General features: G+C 34.7%; 1 protein-coding gene across 1 annotated transcript; it reads left to right on the top strand.

Annotated features, from left to right (window-relative positions):
- The first annotated feature begins 427 nt into the window (after positions 1–427).
- Positions 428–859, top strand: LOC139859881 (uncharacterized). The gene has a single exon (XM_071848654.1). It carries the CDS (start codon positions 428–430, stop codon positions 857–859), a length of 432 nt encoding a protein of 143 aa, XP_071704755.1.
- The last annotated feature ends 21365 nt before the right edge of the window (positions 860–22224 follow it).

The raw sequence follows: 22224 nt of genomic DNA on the forward strand, positions 1-22224 counted from the left end.
GACGAGTCCAAAATCCGGGACACTTTCCCGGACGAACACACTTAATGAGGGTTGATCTAGTCGATGAAGTTCCATGTTTTACCATTTTTGCAAACTATTTGGCCTCCAATGTTTTACAAAGGGGATTCTCGTACCAACAAAAGATGAAGTTTTTCAATGACCTAATGTACTATTTTTGGGAAGACAGGGACTTGTTTCGCATTGGGGCGGATCAAGTAATCTAGAGGTGGGTATATGGGCAAGAGGCCCGAGTAATCTTGAAAAGTTGTCATAGTGGGCCCACGGGAAGTCATTTCTGACTGAATCACACTGCCAAAAGGTGTTTGATTCTGGTTTTTATTAGCCCACTATATTCAAAGACACCTATGAGTTGGTAAAACGATGTGATTCTTGTCAAAGGTTAGGATCCATTTCAAAAAGGGACGAAATGCCCCAAACCGGGATCCAAATATGTGAGATATTTGATATGTGGGGCCAAGATTTCATGGGCCCATTTCCGAGCTCGAAAAACTGTCTCTACATTTTGGTTGCGGTTGATTATTTTTCGAAATGGGATGAGGCTAAAGCCTTGCCAACCAATGACACTAGGGTTGTGATAAAGTTTTTAAAAAGTTTGTTTGCTAGATTCGGTTCCAAAGGCGTTGATCTCGAATCGAGGTATGCACTTTGCAAACCATCTTATGGAAAAAGTGATGGAAAGTATGGTGTAATGTATCGTTTCTCGACCTCGTACCACCCTCAAACAAGTGGTCTAGTCAAGAACACAAACCTTGCGTTGAAAAGGATTTTGGAAAAGAAGGTTAATAACAACCCTAAAGTATGGTCAACCAAACTTGATGATGTCTTATGGGTGTTTTGAACCACATATAAGACACCAATATGAAAGCATGTCACCTCCCGGTGGAGGTTGAGCATAAGGCATTTTGGGCATTGAAGGAAGTGAACCTAGATTTAAGCCAAGCCAAGGAAGAATGGGTTATGCAAATGCACAAATTAGAGAAACTTAGGTGAGAGGCATACAAAAACTCTTTGTCAAACAAAGAGAAAACTACGAAATGACATGACACCCGACCTAAGGGACCTAAGGAATTTCACCCAAACGACAAGGTTCTAGTGTTCAATTCCTGATTTAAGTTCTCGCCCGGTAAGCTAAAGTCTAGATGGTCGGGACCTTAATAGTCAAAAGAGCTGACCCAACGGACTATGTTGAGTTGTATGGGGATAATGATACTTTTAAGGTAAATGCCACCGATTGAGACCCTATTTTGATGAAGTCAATGATTTCGAGCTTGATGACATCAAGCTCTACCCAAAGTGGCACCATTGTGCTTAAACGGGTCATGTGATAGATCCTAGATAAAAAAATGATCATGCTTGTGTATATTTGTTCATGATAGTTTGCATTTCATGTAGAATTGTTTGCTTTTGCATTTTTGTTAGTATGCATTGGCATGTAGTTGCATTTCATGCATTTGGGAAATATGAAAAGACCAAAAATAGTTTGTGATTTGGAAAGGGTTATGCTTATTTGAGTTAAAATGCTGAAAAACCTGATTTATGTAGAGGAACGATGTTCCTGATATGTGAAACGACGTTCTTGGGTGTAAATTTGAACAAAGACACTTTCTAGGCTGTTTGAGGAACGACGTTTGTAACATTTGGAACGACGTTCCTGAATTTTTAAGAACGACATTATGGTTTGAGGAACTACGTTCCTGTTTTGGTAGTCTGGAATGACTTTCCAGCATATGGAATGACGTTCTAGGACCTGTTTTGAATGTGTTTTGGGGGTTTATTTAAATCCCTTTTTCTCACTCATATAACTTTCTTACCTCCGACTTACACACTTAAAAAATTGATTTCTTTCATCTAATCCATCAATTGTCTACAAGGATCTTGCTAATTTGTCAACATCAAACATGTTTCAAGTATGATCTTGCACTTATTTCACTTAATTGCACTTCTTTGTGAAATCTTCATGCTTTTTACTTTATGTGCCTTGTTTGTCAATTAAGCTAGATTTAAGTTGATTATGATGATACTATTGTTTATTATAGGCTGTAATGTTGTTGATTTACATGTTTGCCATATTTAATTGCACAAAATTTCAACTTTGTGATTTTAGGGTTATTCAAAATTCGGACTTTTTAAGTTTGGATGTAAGGGATGAAATTGGGTGTTATCCAAGGTTATTTGCTAGTTAACCAACATGATATTTCCATGTACCCTTGAATTAAGTGCTTCTTTCGTTATGGAATTGAGATTAGGGTTAATGACTTTAGGGTTTGACCGGCATAAACTTTTTGGACATTGAAATTGAGATTTAAAGCATGAAACACTCTGGCTTGTGATTTTAATATGTGCTTTTGGTATGTTTGCAAGGTTACTTAGGTTTTCTAGATTTGTACTTATCAAGTTTGACCCAAGTTAACCATTGTACCATCGTTGCATATTGATCATTTTAGCTTAAACATGACAATTGTGAAGCTTCTTGATAATGGATTAAATGTTGGGGGCTTGTGGCCCCCATTGTTATTTGATTGCGAGAAAATTGTTGATTGCTAACGCTATAAAGTTGTAGATGCGTTTGTTATGTTTTGTATTTGTGTTCTAGGTGATTTACAAGGGAAAAGGAAAGAAGCAAGCATCCAATGCCGATGAATGGTTACATAAGGTTCTTCAAAATGAAGTACTAAAGTCTCGAATGCTTAATAGAATTCAAATGCCGGTGTGCCCGACCAAGTACATTGATTGGGCTCCACTAGAAAAAGTGGGGATGGTTAGTTAGATACGGGATGCATTTAAGGTTTAGGAATACCGCCAAAGCATGAACCCATGGGGACCCTTACTCGATATCCGTGAGGATGTCTACCCCTTGTTAACTCGAGAATTTCTAACAACCTTGAGGGTTCTTTTTAGACTCCATTCACCGTGGCTAGAAGATTACCTCACATTTAGGTTGGGGGTGAGGAATGGCAATTATGTATGGTGTAATTTATGGCGAGTCTAAATCTTTACGATGATGCATCCCCCAATAGCGCTTTCATGTACTTGGCCGATTGTGTAACTTTCAATCCAAATGGGTTTGATCCGAAGAAGGTGTGGCATAGGATTAGTAAAGTCGAGTTCACACCCACCAACCGAGTACCTCAAGCATTTTCAAGTCCTATACTTAGAGGTGTTCAAGGGTTCTTTGCAACCATACGGTTTTCCACCACATAGAGGATGAGGATAAGATGACATTGTTCGATATTTGGTCGATTCATAAGATCCACAAGCGGAAGCATGTTCATGTTCCTAACCTCATTGCAAGCTACCTCTTTGATGCAACTAGAGATAAATCTAAGCTCCCAAGTGTTGGTGGTTACTTTGTAACTCGCATTGCTAAGTACCTAAGGATGAACTTAAATGGGTTGGAGAAACTTCCAATGACACGATTTGGTGTCAAGGAGTACAAGCAAAGGCATGTTTTGAAGGAAAAATCACGCAATTCGATGACTCATTGTGAAAGTGAAGGAACCTCGGTGCATAAAGGTTAAAATGGTAACTAATGTTCATCGTTATTTATGAAACAAGCTTATGATTTGGTTTGTAATTTAAACTAATTTGATAATTGTGTGGGATCTAAGTATCATTGATTTGGTGCGAGGTAGTACACTTGTATTATTACTCTCGCACAACATCATACTTATGCTTGTAATAACTTTGTGATTGCTTGCGGGTTTGTTTGTGGTATCTCTTGCTTGTATGTGGATCTTAGTGGCAGGAAACTTTGTGATGATTGATCCAAGCCTGGCAGTAAGTTCAGGCATCAAGCTCATCGACTTTCAAATTATTGGTGAATAAGTTTTCTCGATTGGTGACAACAAAGATCATTTGATTTAATCCGGTTTTACTTTATCTTCTCTTCCCTATTCTAATTCAAAATGTCCCTCAATTTTAACAATTATATCGTTCAATACAATGAGGGCATTGCATCAAACTAAATGTAGGGTGTAGAGTTAAAATCTCGGGTCATTTTAAAATTTTCGGGTTAAACTTATGAAATACACCTTATAAAGATCAAGCTTGCAATGTTGAAACTAATTTTTGGAACAAGTCTCTAGCCATTACATTAATACAAATCATAAACATTTATATGGTTAAAGCTTGTGAATTATGGAAAAGTGAAGTCTTTTCCTTGTTATTTCAAAACTTAAGTAAAGTCTTCCTTTTGTTCCATGCTTGTAACTCTCAAGTGGGAGTAAAGTCTCCACTTTCAAAAGATTTTGTGATTAGAATGATGAAATCAAAAGAAAAATCAAATCTTGTGCTTGAAAGTTAAAGTCTTCCATGTATGTTGTTCCAAAACTAAGTGTTCAAAGATAAAAAGCTTTAACACTTCCGAATGACTCAAGTCGATTAATCTCAAGGAAGTTAAGTCTCATTACAAACAATTTTACATTTAGTGGCATATATGTTTTGTGGTAAAAAAGTTATGTGCCATTATAGACAGTTCTCTAATGGTAATTTATTATATGCCACTGATTGTATACGTCATCTGTGGCAAATTTAGCTTTATGCCACTAAAGTAATTAGTTTTATGGATTAATGTGTCACTCTAGAAGAAAGTGACAAATTTAGAACTTTACAGCCTTTTTAATTTCAATAAAAAATTTCATCTATATTTCCTACAATTTTGGCGGGGTATTTCCCTCCCTTAATTCACCCAAATTTTTTGTTATTCCCTTCTAACCTTTTTAGTTCTCAAGCCTTTTTTATATTCCTATCCAACCCATTTTCTCATTTTGTTCACATCATCCTTCTAGTTCTTACCACTGACGGCATGGTTGTTGTTTTCAAATCATAGGTCAGTTATCGATTCTCCTTTAGTTGATTGTTGATTTGGGTAATATGAGATTGGAATAGTTAGGGTTTTTCGTTCTTGAATAGTGGTTAGTGTCTTGATTCTTCTATTTTTATTTGATTGATTTTGCAGTTTAAACGTTCATAAAATTATTAATTTAAGTGAAAGAATTTTTTTTTGGTTCTTGAATATGGCCTATTTTTTTTTTTTTTTTTTTTTTTTAAATTTTTTTGTTGTTTTGCTGATGGTGAAGATAACCCACAAAAGAAAGTTAAACTCAGTAGATTGGTGGTCGTACTAAAAAATTATGTAGGTTTACTGAATCCATTTTACCTAGCGAATTTTGAACTCATTTCCTATTCTATAAAGTTTCTCACATGTATTATTGTGTACTGATTTGAACAGGGGCGATGTTGTTCATGTCCAGTTGAAATGAAGGCTTTTATATTTTTTAAATGAGCAAACTCTACAACAAGCACAATTTTCTTAAAAATTGTGAAAAACCTAAACGTGAACATAGATGGGTTTCTTAAAATTGAGAACATACAGGTACTATCTAGCTTAAAATATTTTTCATATCTACTCATACTCATGTGTCATGACTCTTGTTTATTAAATTATTCCAAGTACTTGTACAAATTAGAGTTTCCAACTTCTACTATTAACCGTGCTAATTTTTCATAAAGTATGCTAAATGTACATACATGATTATATTTTTATCCTTTGTTAAGTATGTCAAATGTAAATCCATCTTTTTATTATTAATTTTTATTTTTTTTTTGTATTTGACAGGTTGCTACTCTTGTTAAAGAAGTTGCAAGTTTCCAGTTTCAAGTTTCAAGTTTCAAGCATAAAGTGTTCATCAGATGAAGTTTCAAGTTATTTTGCCTTTTACTACATAGTATTTTGTATGGGAGTTTTTGTTAAATGTAACTAGAGATCTACACTCATTAACTTTTAACTTTTACTTGTAAGTATATTTGGAAGATGGTTGAAAGCTATTTGAACCTTTAAGCCAAAAAACTTTACTGCATGTTTACATCTATTAGTGTTGATTTACTTTTTGTTGGCAATTTATTGTACTTAAAGAAGCAGATGTAATGTAAATACATTAACAAAAGTATAACAATGGCATATAATATTTGAAGTTATCCATTTTACACTAGAAATACTAAAAATACCATGTTAACATAAGAATTTAATGGCATAAACTATGTGCCTGACTAGCAATTTCATCTATTATGGCTATAAAAATTGTGCCACTATAGCCTTAAAAAGCTGCAGTGACACACACGAAATGTACCACTAAAGGGTTTTAGTGGCAGCGCTTCTAGTGACACTTTTTAAAAGTGTCAGCGATTCCCAAACAGGTCTATAGTGGCACTTATTTAGGCTTTTGTGACACTTATTGTATGCCACTAGATGTCATTTAGTTTGTAGTGTCTCCCGAATGTTGTACTACTTGGTGTGGGATACTTCCTAATCCACACCATTTCATATTGACATTGGTTGTCTCATCATTTCACGATGTTTCAACCGATGTATCATACCGTGGGAAGAGGAGCCACCGAGCTTCACCGTGTGCTATCCTTTTTAGGAGCAATGGCTCCGTGCTAGTTTTGCTAGACAACACACGCCATAGCCAAACACTATGGCACACTTGTGCTATCAACTAATGGAGGGGTAGTTTCTACTTCCTACCCTTTCTCAATATAAGAATAAAAGCTTGTTATGTGGGAAGTAGACGAGTGAGTAAAAGTCTTGAGCTTTAACCCTCCCGGGAGAGTCAAGTCCTCCCAATATTTCATTTTGAAAGTCAATTCTTCCAAACTTGGAAGTAATGTTCCAAGTTAAGTTGTGTTCTAAACTTGGGAGTAAAGTCTCCCAAGTTAAGTTTATACCAAAAAGACCTAAGCTTGGAATTAAAGTCTTCCAAGTATCGTGCAATAGACCCACCGCCAATCTTACACTCGAGGTAGTTACTTTCTAATCGCCTTCAACACCAGAGGGTAGTTCACTTCGGTGGTCTACCGGGAAAGTAGCCACCCCTGCGGTCGTCCCACCACTGGGATGGTTTGTATGCACATCACCTTTATGAGCCCAAGATAGTTATTGTCTCATCGTCTTCAACACAAGAAGGTAGTTCACTTCGGTGATATACAGGGGTAATAGCTATCTGTGCGGTTATCTCAAAACCGGGATGGCTTTGGAATGCACAAAGCTTTTAAACCATAAAATTTTCAGAAAACTTGTCTTGTTTTACAACTTGACTCGTTTTCCCTTTTCTAAAAACAAAAATGGTTTTCTTAAAGCCTTGTCTTCCTTAAGGCTAAAACATTTTCTTGGATGACTCATGTGACTTGGTGCTCCATTGTACTCAAAAAAAGCTTGCGAGCAATCGTTGACTAGGTGGTGATGAAATTAGAGTGAAAAGGTGAAGTCTTTGCTTGTGATGGTCAATAGAATGCTCCTAGAAAGGTTTGCACTAAAAAGCTCGAATCTTGATATGTTTACTCTTAATTGTAAATCTTGTGGATATTTGAGCCTTTCTAGGGAGCATGTTGTTTGATCGTTTGTTTCAAGATGTTTAATGATGTTAAGATGATTAGCCTAGGCTTGAATTGTTGATTCTAGAGGATGTGAAGATTTGGAACTTGATTTGGAGAGTGGTATATCTTTGGGAACTTAGTAGAAGATTTAGTCAAGGATTGCCACCCCACCATTGCCCCACTTGATGAAATGATGAATTAAAAAGGTTTGAAGTTTGATGTTTGAGTTTTTGCTAGTGTTTAAAAGAAGAAGAAGAAGAGGAGAACATGTATGCTAGGTCCTAAGAAAATGCAAGTATTCGGAGATCACTCTAGCCATCAAAGTGCACATTCATGAAGATATCAATTATCGCCCAACTTATCGCACTATGTTTCTCACGTAACATCTACCTCGTTTTACTTGGTTTTCATATCCAAAGTGATCTAAATGTTATGATCTTTGGTTTAATCGCGTTGTGCGTGCTAACGCAGTTCTAAGTGTAAATATGGTGTAAAGTTGACCAAACTGTACAAATGAATCAAGAAAACTGCAACGTACTCAACTTGAAAAAAAAACATTCTACTATCTTAGAACGCCGTTCCATCTTCAAGAACGCCATTTTAAAGCCAAGAACGACGTTCTACCTAGGAAAATACAAAGGATTTGAAAACAGAAAGTTGGCAATTAGAGGATGATTCAGGAACAACGTTTGTAGGAAAGCAGAACGACGTTCCATCTTTCGAGCGAAGGAACGACGATCGTATAAGAGGAATGACGTTCCTCTGCATTTTTTGGGCAGTTTTTGAGAACTATAAATAGAATGAGATGAGGGTTTTATTCAATATCAACATTCAATAGTGTGTAGTTCGTGGTGGCTGATCAAAATTAGGGTTTCATTGCTATTTTATGAAGTTTTTCATCAAGTTTTCATCGATTCCTCCATTTTACATCAAAAATTGAGAGATTGAAGCAAGATCCAGGGCTTGTTCTTCATCATCTTCATCTTCTTCATTTAGCTAATTTGTAACTTTCATAAGTTTGGTACAATTTACTCTTGTTTATTGCTTAATCATGTTTGGATTTGCTATATTTGCTTGTAATGATCTTGTTCTATCCATGATTGGCTAGATTTCATTATGTACACTTGTTTATGGAGTTGCCATCGGATGTTTGTCTAGACACACTTTTGTCCCCTGAATTGGATGCAAGACAGCCACTTGAGTATTTTCCTAGACTTAAGGGTGATGATGACCCTTCGAACCTAATGGATACTTCGCAGACACCGCTCGACAAAATGGCCAGGAGAGTATTCCCTAGACAACTTTATTTTCTTTTAGTTTTATCTTTTAAAAGCATTGTATAAAAATTTATATATCTAATGGAGATGATACTCTCTTTTTGTTTTTCATGCAGAAATTTTATCAAAGAGAGTGGTCCTTTCCAGCATTAGGAGCCTTACAGTAGGAAAGCCCAGTACTAGGAGATTAACCTGACCGTAGGGAAGTAATCTTTCCTCAAACCTCTTTCAAATATTACGCACTAAAATCTCTAAGTGTGGGGTCATCTCCGCAACTAACTTAGAGATTCTAGAAGATATTGTCCTTAATTTATAAAATATTAAAATATTCTATTTCAGAGAACATTAGGAACAATGTTCTTCTACGTGTGGGGTATTGGGTAAAGGTTTAAGGACAAGTAACCGTAAAACGCCAAATTTTGAAAAATTATTTTTTCTAAAAAGTGATTAGCAAAGAATATTTAGGTAATTTCGAGAAAATTCTTACCTCGTTTTACCGAAAAGATTCTATAAAATTGCTAGAAATCAGTTTTTGGTCCATTCACTAGAACGGAATGATTAAGCTAAAACTCATGATTTGTGTCAAAAGATTTCTTTCGAAAAAATATGTAAAAGGCTACGCATGACCAAGCACGACCCCTAATCCCAAAAAGTGAGGACTCTTGGACCCAAAGTATATATATGACCCATCAAATCTACAGTACTTTGTCAATTCATTTGATGAGCGTGCCGGCGTACGGTTTAAGTTAAAACTTGGTTTTGACATACGTTTCAAGGCCAATGGTTAGTAAGCGCCATAAGTGGTGCAGGTGCGATACACCTTCCAAAATCATTCTGAATAGAGAAGATAAAAAACCATCTGTTTCCGTTTCCACTCCAAATATTTAAAACCAACCAACTCACACAAAGAGTTGGTGAATCAGAAAATACTTACCCCAAATTCACCCCCAAAGTACACTACCCATTCACGTTCATTCCCTTTCCGCTTATCAAAAAGATCCAGAAATAAATTAAGAGATAGATCGATCAAATTCGCTTCAAAATCACTTGTTGAAAGATTCCGAACCCCCGATTGTTTTTGATACGTCAAAGACCTATTTTCGATGAATTATCACTTCCTCACTGGGCACCAGGAACAAAGTACAGAAGTTATGAAAAAGGGTATGCCAAAAAAATAAATAGAAAATAAAATAAGAAAATAAAAAAGTTTGAAAGAGCAAAGTTGTCATACCCCCAAATATGGCCTGGGGTAAATATGACTTTTCCAATATCATCACATGGTTATATAAACGAGAACGACTCTAAATGAGACGTTTGAATAAATCAATAATTCAATTGCAGCGAAAAATGAAATTTTTTACATGGTCAACCCAAAAGTAATTAATGTTTAACAAATGATCAGATATAATAAATGCGAACTTCAATGCAACAGCAGGCAAGCAACATAGGGCAGCACATAAGCTATTCTTCACCTAAGACAAACATGCTTAAAATGTCAACACAATGCATTGATACCTATTTCCTTATGAGGTAAGGCTTAGTGTATCGACACAATACTAGAAGTATCTAGCTAAGAGTGGGGGAGTGTTGCCGATTGATGTTTACTCTTGGAAAATAATCCCTGCAGACCCGGTTCACAAGTATAGAAACTTATGGGGTGGCTTAATCAATCTGTGTCCGTTTAGCGTTAAGCTGTTAGCCGGATGACTTCTAGTGACAGAAAGTATTATGAGAGAGAGAAAGGTGAAGTCTCTGCTCACAAGTTGTCAGAATGTCTGAATGTGTAAAATGATGACCCAAGGGGTCTATTTATAGTAACAGATCTACCGGAGTGCTCGGGGACACGTGTCAGATGATACTGCATTCTGTTATTCGTGATCCGATATTTGCGCTGGATATGACGCTCTCCAGTTAAGGCTTATGCATGACTGAAGCAGCCTGCACAGCGGAGAACGCTGGACGGACGGTTTCACAAAACTGTTGTTCCCAGTGTTTCTGATGCTAATTTCATGCGAATATTATGCCTTTATGCGTGTATACGATAGGATACACCATTAAGTCCCCCCAGTTTAATGACTTAAGCATTTGAAGAAGGATTAAGTTGTTAAACTTTAAATTTGAATTTCAAAATAGGTTAATTCTTGGGTTTTCCAGGAGCAATAAGCACGTTTATTGAATGAATTCTGACCATACACGTGTGTGGGTGAAATTAAAACCCCCAAAATTACTATCGATCACAGCTGTCACATCTTCCTTCCTTTTAACCACCAAAAAACCCTAATCGATCTTTCACTTTTACAGCTTTTTCTTACCAATCTTCATCTTTTACCATTAATATCTTCTTCGCTTCTTGTTTCATTAAAACCTTAATGGCGACAACAAATGACGTTACAACTATTCGTAGCAGAGTAAATGACAAATATTTGGCACTGCTGTTGCAACATTTTCCAAGATTAGCTGGTGCTGAGCCAATAATTCCTGCAACTAATGCTAGAGCCTGCTCACCCCCTCCTGGCAAGGTTACTATTTATGGCCATTCGTTCTTCAATTTTTGTTTGCGGTTGCCATTTACGCCATTCTTCTTAGAAGTCTATAAGTTTTACGGAGTTGCTGTTGGTCAATTCGAACCAGCATCTATTCGAAAAATCCTCATTTTTGAGATGTATTACCATGCGAGTAATATAGTGCCATCTATTCGGATATTTTGCTCTTTGGTACGTATAGCATCTTACGAAAAAGGTTGGTTTACATTCAACAAAGTTGATGGAATTCTGTGACCTGCACTTGATCATCCCTGCCGTGATTGGCACTCTTCTTTTATCTTTATAAATGGAGATGCAATTGATAACAAGTACTCATCTGTTCGAGTTTGGCATAAATACATTCATCCCGTATCAGTTACATTCCCAAGGTTAAACAGCAAAGAGAACACTTTTCTCAAAAAAGTTAAAGCTGAACAAATCAACGATGTCAAATATGGGGAACATATGCTATCATTGACATCTGTAAGTCAAGATTGGGATATTATGCAAGGCTATGCCTGCATTCTTCTTGGGAGAAAGAGTAAGTGCTTATTTTTGCTATGTATGCTTAATAAGATGCTTCTTTTTATTTATCCAACTAACCACCGTGATTTTTTGAACTTTGCAGAAATTAGTCCGCTTACTGCCATGCGGTCATCGTCTTATTCACAACTTAACTTTACCACACAGAAAATATTGACGACACTACTATTCCTGAAAAGGATGCTGCAATGGAGGAGGAGGAAGAAGAAGAAGAAATGGAAATAGGTATGAACCGAATTGCTTCTAGAGAACATCGTGCCTCGGGTAATAAGAATGATAACACTGAATTATGTAAAATACTAGACCAAAACCTGAATTTATTTTCTTTTAGGCCCAGTACTGGTGGATTTTATAATCCAAACCCATCTTTATACATTATGCCACCTTTGAAGTCTTGTGAATCTTATTGGAACTCATTTATAAGTAATAATTTTCCTTTATCTCCAACAGCTACCGCACCACACCAAGATAATATGCTAGCAACTCTTATGCCTAACGTCAAGAGAAGAAGAACTGGTCAAAATACTCCGCCATCCGCTCAACAAGAAGCTGGCACTAGTTCTTCTCAAAAACAAATTATGCTTCCCAATCTTGACACAAATATACTTTCCTCCTTTCTAAAAGGACCACCACACTCTTACGAGGGTTTTATGAATTTCTTGAACTCCATGGTATGTCCATCACTAGCCTAATTTTTCAGCAACCTATCTGATGCAGATGCTAAGAAGGTTAAAGCACAAGTATCATTCTTAACATTGCTTCTAGGCTAAATGACCTTCAACACTTATCTGAATTGCAGAGCAATGAAATTACCACGAGTAAGGAACTATTAATTGAAAAAGAGAAAATAACCAAGCTGGAACAAGTGGCTACATCCTTAAAGAAGGATTACGATATAATGAAGAGGAATTTTTTGAACTGTAACATTCAGAGGGCAGAATATAGTAAACAAGTGAAGGAACTGTCATTCAGAGAAAATCAACACTTGAGCAGGATTGAAGAATTAGTAAAGGAGAATAATGCTCTGAAAGAACAGCTTAAAGCCAAAGAGGATAATGAAAGACGTATAATTGCTGGGATTCCTGCTCTTGTTAACCGTATTTTTAACTACCAGGCTTTATCTCACAGGATTCGTGAGTTCGTTCGCCTTGCTAAATCTGCTGAACGGTTAAGTTTTTTCAATTTTATGAAGAGAAAACTACCAGAACTTCCAAATCCAATGCCTGTAGTTATTACATCAAAGATCAATGAAAATGCTATCACAGAAGCTGATGCAGCCAGTGCACTAATAGAAAATATGAAGTTTTCTGATCTTGAAAATCTTTTTAAAAAGCCAGATGTAACCATTGATGATGTACTAAATTATATCCCTCAATATGAATGAAGTATTATGTTTGCATTTGTATATGCCTTGTATAACATTTAATATTATATTTGCTATAATCGTTATGAAGATGCCTTAGGTTATTGACATTTTTCTGAGTTAAAAATGTACAAAATATTGATATTTTTCTTTGCAGACATCATACCTTGAAATATTGAAATAAGATTTTCTGTTATACGCTTTCCGTCATGAAACTTATGAGGAAAAGTTGTGTATTATTTTTTTGCCTTTAACTAGTTTGCAGGACGCCATGGTCAGTTATCCGTTTTGCTTTGCATTTTGTGTATAAGTTTTGTGTCATGAAATTTGTAGATTCGCTTTAACGCTTCGATACTTTAGTGAGTTCTACATGTCTCACTATCGATACAATCATTTTTAGTATGACTACTTCTACCACCGAAAGGCTATCTTTCTTTCTGCAGGTAGGGATGACACACAGCTATGTGACACCTGGGCTAAAAAATCCTTGGCCGGATAAAATTTATGAAAGATATTGCCATAAGAATAAGTGATGTTATTCATATTCATAAAGAAATTTTTACATTCATGACTATATCTCATGCATTTGACAGGTGATCAAGCTGCCCATGCATATAGTACTACGCATAAAATTTCTTTAAATTCATTGCATTCCAAGCTCTTTCGTATTGCTCGCCGGAAGGCGCAACAAGCATGTACGATCCATTCTGATTTACTTTTGTGACCTTATAAGTTCCTTCCCATTTTGGTGCTAATTTTCCAAATTTGATTTGCCTGCTTGCCTCATTATCCCGTAGCACCAGATCACCAACTTCAAATTGTGTATGCTTTACTTTCTTGTTGTAATATTTTGCCATTTTATGCTTGTGATCTACTTGCTGGATGTAGGGGTGGTCAGTATTTGGTTTGAAACCGTGGAACCCGAAAACCAAAACGAAACCAAACCCGAAAAAAACCAAACCGAATTTGAAAAACGGTTTTCGGATCGAGTCAAACCGAAACCGAATTTGAATTCGGTTTTTGGTTCGGTTTTCGGTTTTGGAAATTCTGAATTCGGTTTAACCGAAAACCGAATTCAAAACCGAATTCAAAATTTTTATATATTTAATTTGTATATTTATGTTTTAATGTCATTATAATTTGGGATCCAATCAATAAAATATGTTCTCACCCTTATGACGATTTGGTAACTCACATTATAATTATGTTACTCAAATTATTATGTTCATCTTCTTAATAACAGAAGCGGTAAAAGTCATAATTAAGCTGTAAATATTAATAAATCATCGAATTCTTGATAATTTAATAGAACGTCATTGTTTTAGGATATAAATAACTAAGGCATTAGTAACGCCACAATTAAACTACCATCATTCTCAGTTTTTTCATAATATTCGGTTTTAATCGAAAACCGAACCGAATCCGAAGTTGAATTCGGTTTTCAGTTCGGTTCGGTTTTAACTTTGAATTCGGTTTTCGGTTCAGTTTTCGGTTTTGCCCAAAAAAATTTCAAAACCGAATACACCGAACCGAATGAACCGAACAAACTGAAAACCGAATTGATGAACACCCCTAGCTGGATGGCGGCCATCAATCGTCTTTCCTCCAACAAGTTGAGATTGTCCCTTAATGCTTCAGAATTAGCTTCAATATCAAATGCCATAATGCGTTGTGTTGGGACACATATTTCAGCTGGTATTACTACTTCTGTACCATATACCAGACTGAAGGGTGTTTCCCCCGTGCTCTGCTTTGGAGTTGTCCGGTGTGCCCATAGCACATTTGGCAGTTCGTCCACCCAACCAGTTTGACTTAATCCTAACCGTGCCTTAATGCCAGCAACAATTTCTTTGTTGGTAACCTCCACTTGTCCATTCGCTTGAGGATGAGCAACATATGTAAAGTTTTGCTTTATTTCTAGCTTTTCACACCAACTTCGAAATGGATTCTCTGCAAATTGCTTGCCATTATCACTGACTATTTCATTTGGAACCCCATATCGGCACACGATATCATGCCAAACAAACTTTTTGACATTTTCTCCTGTAAAATTTGCTAAAGCCTTTGCTTCAACCCACTTTGTGAAAAAATCAATTGCTACCACCAAGAACTTAGCATTACCAGTGCTTCTATTGAATGGTCCCACAATATCAATCGCCCATTTGTAGAACGGCCAAGCGGATGACACTAGTATCAAGTCATACTTTGGGAGACGCTGAACTGTCCCATGCCTCTGACAATTCTCACATGTTTTTATAATCTCTGCAACATCTCGATAAAGGGAAGTCCAAAAATATCCTTATCGCATAATCCGTGATGCCACAGTACGGAAGCCGTAGTGTTGAGAACAGACTCCTTCATGCATTTCCTTGACTACCTTTAATGCTTCATCACTGGTTAAACACCTTAACAAAGGACCATTGTAAGACTTTCGATAAAGAGCACCATTAATCACTTCATACATTGGTGCCGTTACTCTTATCCTTCTAGCTTCCATTTTGTCAATGGGTAACCCTCCGTCATGCAAATACCTCAAATATGGCGTCATCCAAGTTTCCTTGGCACCTTCAACTATCGTCATAATTGGTTTTTCATGTATTGATTTTTTCTTAAGTTCCTCAACTAACACTCGTTTGTGTAAATGATCAAAGGTTAAAGTAGCTAGCTTGCTTAAGACGTCAGCTTTCTTGTTCTTATTTCAAGGGATTTGCACGACTTCAAGGTTATCAAATTTCTTTGAAATTACTTCTACCAACTTTACATATTGCCTCATTGATGTATCTCTTGCATCAAACGTTCCATTAACTTGATGGGCCACAATTTGAGAATCAACATATGCCCGTAAGTTTGTTATGCCCATTTCTACGGCTATGCGCAAGCCGGAGAGTAATGCCTCGTACTCTGCTTCATTGTTGGACGCATAGAAACAAAATTTCAATTCATAAGTATACTCTTCTCCATCTGGACTTGTTAGAACCAGTCTTGCACATGTTCCTTCTTCACTGGAGGCCCCATCAGTGTGCAATTCCCAAACATGCTGTTGTGGTACCATTTTATTGTCATGCTCCACTTTTTCATTTGTTTCCAGAAGAAAATCTGCCAATATTTGTCCTTTAACTGCATTTCGGGGAGCGAAATTGATTTCATATTCCCCCAACTCGATGGCCCATTTCGCTAGACGACCAGATGATTCTGGACGACGGAGTATTTGATTCAACGGTTGATCTGTTAACACCAAGATTGGATGACATTGAAAATACCTTCGTAAACGTCGTGCAGTATGCAAAAGGGCATAAATCATGCGATGAAGTGGTGGATAATTCATTTCACTAAGCTGCAATACTTTGCTAACAAAATATATGGGCATTTGCACGCCATTCCGTTCTGTGATTAAGACAGAACTAATTACTTCTTTTGAGACAGCTAAATATAAAATCAAAGTTTCCCCTTCTTTTGGTGCTGTTAACGTAGGTAACGTTTTCAACAATTGCTTGACCTCTTGGAATGCCCCTTCGGCTTCCGCCGTCCACACAAAATCTTTTTTATTTAGACAACCTTTTAACACCTTCATGAATGGAAGCGACTTTTCAGCTGCTTTAGATAAAAATCTTGTTAATGCTGCTAAACATCCATGTAACCTTTGAACGTCTTTCTTGCTAGTCGGCGACTTCATGTCTTCAATTGCTTGAATTTTCTTAGGATTAGCTTTAATACCCCGTTCTGTAACAATATGACCTAAGCATTTTCCTTCTTCTACACCAAACGTACACTTCTTGGGATTTAACTTCATATTGATTTTTCGCAAAGATGCAAAAGTCTCTTGTATATCCCGTAACATTTTTTCTTCAGTATGACTTTTTATGACGATGTCGTCGACATTAGCCTCCAAATTTCGCCCAATTTGATCCTTAAACGCCATATCAATAAGTCGTTGATATGTTGCTCCTGCATTCTTCAGACCAAAAGGCATTTTCATGTAACAGAATATGCCTTCTGTCGTGTGAAAAGCCGTTTTGTCTTCATCTTTTAAGGCCATAGGTATTTGGTGATACCCCTTAGCTGCATCTAAAAAACATTTAAATCGATATCCTACCAATGAGTCAACCTTCCAATCAATTTCAGGTAAAGGATAATTATCCTTTGGGCATGCTTTATTGATATCTGTGAAATCAACACACATCCGCCATGAGTTGTCCGGCTTCCTCACCATGACTGGATTTGCCACCCACGTTTGATATTTAACTTCTCGTAAGATTCCAGCATCCACCAAACTTCGTACCTCATCACGGAGGAATTTACATCTTTCTGGCGCCATGCCTCGCTTCTTTTGACAAACATGATGTATATTAGGATTCACATTTAACCTATATTCTGCAACTTCTCATGGGACACCGGTCATATCAGACAGTTGCCATGCAAAGACGTCAAAATTTGTTGCCAAAATATTGTATAACTTTTCTTTACATGCCGTAGATAACGTATGCCCAATTATGATCTTTTGATCTGGAAACTGTAGATTTGGTGAGATTGACCCATCATCATGTATTATTGGCTTAATTATTGCTTTTGTTACTTGAGAACACTCAATTGACTTCTGCCGTTCTGCGTACAACGTTGCAATTCTGCCAGGCATTGGAAACTTCATCATGCCGTGCACAGATGACGTCACAACCCCAAACGTCATTAAGGCAGTTCTTCCCAAAATTATATTGTATTGTGAATTTGCTTTAACCACCAGGAACTCAATGTTGGCCGTGCGTTTTAAGGGTGGCTTGCCCAAGACTACTTCAAGAAGAATACTTCCTTCAGACCAAGACGGTTCACTTGTAAAACTCGCTAACAGCACATATGATTCCTTCATTATTTCTTGCACATCTTTGGGAAGCTGTACAAAGCAATGTTCATACATAATGTCTGCTCCAGCTCTTGTGTCAGTATAAATGTTGCGTATTATGCAATTGGCAACTGGTGCTTCTATAATCACTGGACCAACAGATGGATTTGTGTAAAACATAAAAGGAAATGATATTAATTGTTCTTTCCAATCTTCCAACACCTCTGCTTTCCTCCGTTTTCCAGCTTTCCATGGATGTATCATGCCTACACCTATGGGTACCAATTCTTTACCCTTGCCTTCTTTGTCAGTATCGGGGAGATGATTCGCTTTGATAGTAGATGGTGCCATTGTTGATACCTATTTCCTTATGAGGTAAGGCTTAGTGTATCAACACAATACTAGAATATCTAGCTAAGAGTGGTGGAGTGTTGCCGATTGATGTTTACTCTCGAAAAATAATCCCTGCAGACCCGGTTCATAAGTATAGAAACTTGTGGGGTGGCTTAATCAATCTGTGTCCATTTAGCGTTAAGCTATTAGCCGGATGACTTCTAGTAAGAGAAAGTACTGTGAGAGAGAGAAACGTGAAGTCTCTGCTCACAAGTTGTCAGAATGTCTGAATGTGTAAAATGACGACCCAAGGGGTCTATTTATAGTGACAGATCCACCGGATTGCTCGGGGACACGTGTCAAATGATGTTGCATTCTGTTATTCGTGATCCGATATTTGCGCTGGATATGACGCTCTCCGGTTAGGGCTTATGCATGACGAAAGTAGCCTGCACAGCGGAGAACGCTGGACGGACGGTTTTACAAAACTGTTGTTCCCAGTGTTTCTGATGCTAATTTCATGCGAATATTATGCCTTTATGCGTGTATACGATAGGATACACCATTACAATGGTTGAGTGAACATCATAGGTTTAATAAATAATAAGTTTTAGACCACAAGATTTAGTTCAAAACATCAAAATATTCAATATGTCATGAGTTATAATATCGAGCTAAACATAAACCCCTGACACTGTACGGGTGTCGGTAATCATTATTATGTACCCCCTTGACGATCGTTCAATGGGTAGATACGTCATTCTCAATAGGCCTACTCACAATAATTAAGCATGCAACATTTTAATTCCAGCAATTAACGATATTATAGCGGGGATTTTGCATGTAAGAATACAAGTTAACAAAAGTCTCATGAAGTTTCATATCAAAAAGTTTAGGCATTTGTGTCTAAATTGTAAATCATTTAAAGCAAGCATGTGTCTTACCCCAAGATTTATAAAATACATTAAAATATGTAAAAAGCGGGGCTATGAGTTCACCTTAGTAGCACAGATGAGATATTCCACGAGAGAAATGAATTGAACAGAAGAATGTGATCGAGATCTCAACCTAGAGATAATACGTACGATCAGATGTTGTCTATGAGTATAGCAACTATACTAAAGATAATGGTTTTCTAAAGAAATTCCATTTTTAGAAAAGTTACTATTTATGGAAAGTTTCCACTTTTAGTAACTTTCCAATTATTGAAAGTTCGGGTTATAATCTATAACAAGATGTTGTACAACTTTCCCAAATCACGTTGCTATCATACAAGTCACTTGAATGATCAGTTGTTACCGGGCGCCCAGGATTCTTGACCAGAATCTATGTCATGGCATTCGAAATCCACAAGCGGTTCCCATAAGGCATCAAGGACCACCCTAGGCTATATGTAGCGGTGAGTTTTGTATACAGTGCACGTTATCTTGATTATAACCTTCACATATTATAGGTGTATAATATTTTATTATATAGTTAAGTTAATTATATATATAGTTATTATTAGTATTGTATAACTATTAATAGTTTAATAATTATATATGTATTATTATTCAAGCCAATATTACTAACTTATAACATGGATTAATTAATATTTATAATTTACTAATCATTATCTAATAAAATACATATAACATAAATGTGTTATATTATTTATTACTTAATTTACAAGATACTTTTTAATATAGTACATAATTAATTCAATATACTCCATAAATACATAAATAATTAATTAAATACATAATAATAATATACGTAGCTTTTATAGTCTTAGTAAATTATAAAAATCAGTAGAAAAATTTAAGAAAATAATTTTATTAAAATTTTGTATTTATATTTGTTTCCATTCTTAATTTAATCACAAAACAAGTTTAATTCTACATAAAATACTAAATAAACATAAATGATTATTTTTAAAATTTTTATACGTTTATTACAGTTAATAAACCTGTAGAAAAATATTAAATAAACGATTTCTTTATTTTTAAATTTATTTTTTTATTTACCTTCTATTTATATAATAATAGAGTTAAATTATACAATAATTACTAAATCGACCCATATATAAATTTTTATAATTTTCCCAGATCTAGACAATGTTTAAAAACTTATAAAAATTATTTATTTATTATTATTTACTGTATATATTTTTATTATGAATTTCACCTTGTTTCTATAATTAAACAACACATAATTCGTATTTAGTTTTTATAAATTATATTCTGACCTAAATAATTAAGTTATGTATCATACTTTACTGGAAAAATATTTGTATAGCTTAAATAGCCTTTTTCCTATTTTTAATAAATATATATATATATATATATATATATATATATATATATATATATATATATATATATATATATATATATATATATATATATATATATATATATATATATATATTTATATATATAAATATTAAAGAAACTGTTTTAATTTATATAAAATATAAAAACGCATGAAAAATTAGAAAAATTATTTACCCTAGATCTCATATTACTTATTAATAATTAACATGCATAATTTATAATTTAATGAATTCAATACATAATTATTATATATATATATATATATATATATATATATATATATATATATATATATATATATATATATGTATGTATGTATTTTTTGGCTGATTAAAAAACAAACAAATTAAATAAAATTGTTAAATCAACTCATAAATCTAAAAAATTAATTTTTATAAAACTTATTCATCATGTAGTAAATTACCATGAATTCTGAAAAATTTTATAAAGTGCAAAAGTATTTTTTTTTTCCTTTGATGGGGGTTTCGGCCGAAAAAAAGAACAAGAAAAAGAAAAAAAAAAGAAAAAGAAAGAAAGAAAGAAAAGAAACTCACAAATTTTTTTAGTGTTTGAGAGCTCCCAAAAGTTTGATGTAAAAATTATGTGGTTTAAGGGTGTATTTATAGTTGAAAATTACTTGGAAAAGAAGAAAATCAATTTAATTAAATTAATTAATTAATTTTTTTTCCTTTTTTAACTTGGCCGACTTTTAGGCCTTTTATTTTTTTTTATTTTTTTATTAATTGGAATATTCTAGAATTAATTGTATTTTATTTTCATTTAATTAATTATCATAATTTATTATATATATTTATTTATATTTTCGGCATATATATAAATACATATATTTTTATTTTACAAATTTACATTTGTAACCCATTACTTATTTATTTTATATATATATATATATATATATATATATATATATATATATATACTCATTTTTATATTTATTTACATTTTATTTACACTAATATCGAGTATATATATTTTAATACATAATATATACATTTAATAATAATAATTAATAATAACAATAATTAATAATAATAATAATAATAATAATAATAATAATAATAATAATAATATTATTATTATTATTATTATTATTATTATTATTATTATTATTATTATTATTATTATTATTATTATTATTATTATTATTATTAGGGTTAGGGTTAGGGTTAGGGTTAGGGTTATAATAAATAATTAGGGTTTACATTAAATGATTAGATTTAGGGTTTAGTTCATTAATAACGAGTATTAATTACTTCATTTAATTCGTCCGAATAACAACCCTAATAGTTATAACACAGAAGTACAAAACAGCAATGAAACCCTAGGGGCATTATAGTTATTTCAGAGTGGAAAAATGAGGGTTGTTATAGTACCTCCCCGTTAATTTAAACTTCGTCCCAAAGTTTCAGGAAGACTACTCTGATGTATCAGCGATTGGAAAAAGATGAGGATATTTTCGCTTCATCTGGTCTTCACGATCCCAGGTATACTCGGGGCCTCTTCGTGAATTCCAACGGATCTTAACAATAGGAATAGAGCTTTGTTTCAAGCCTTTTACCTCACGATCCATAACCTCTATCGGTTCTTCAACAAAATGCATTTTATCATCTATGCAAATATCATC

The sequence above is a fragment of the Rutidosis leptorrhynchoides genome, chromosome 7 (assembly GCF_046630445.1).
Source record: "Rutidosis leptorrhynchoides isolate AG116_Rl617_1_P2 chromosome 7, CSIRO_AGI_Rlap_v1, whole genome shotgun sequence".
Taxonomy (NCBI): domain Eukaryota; kingdom Viridiplantae; phylum Streptophyta; class Magnoliopsida; order Asterales; family Asteraceae; genus Rutidosis; species Rutidosis leptorrhynchoides.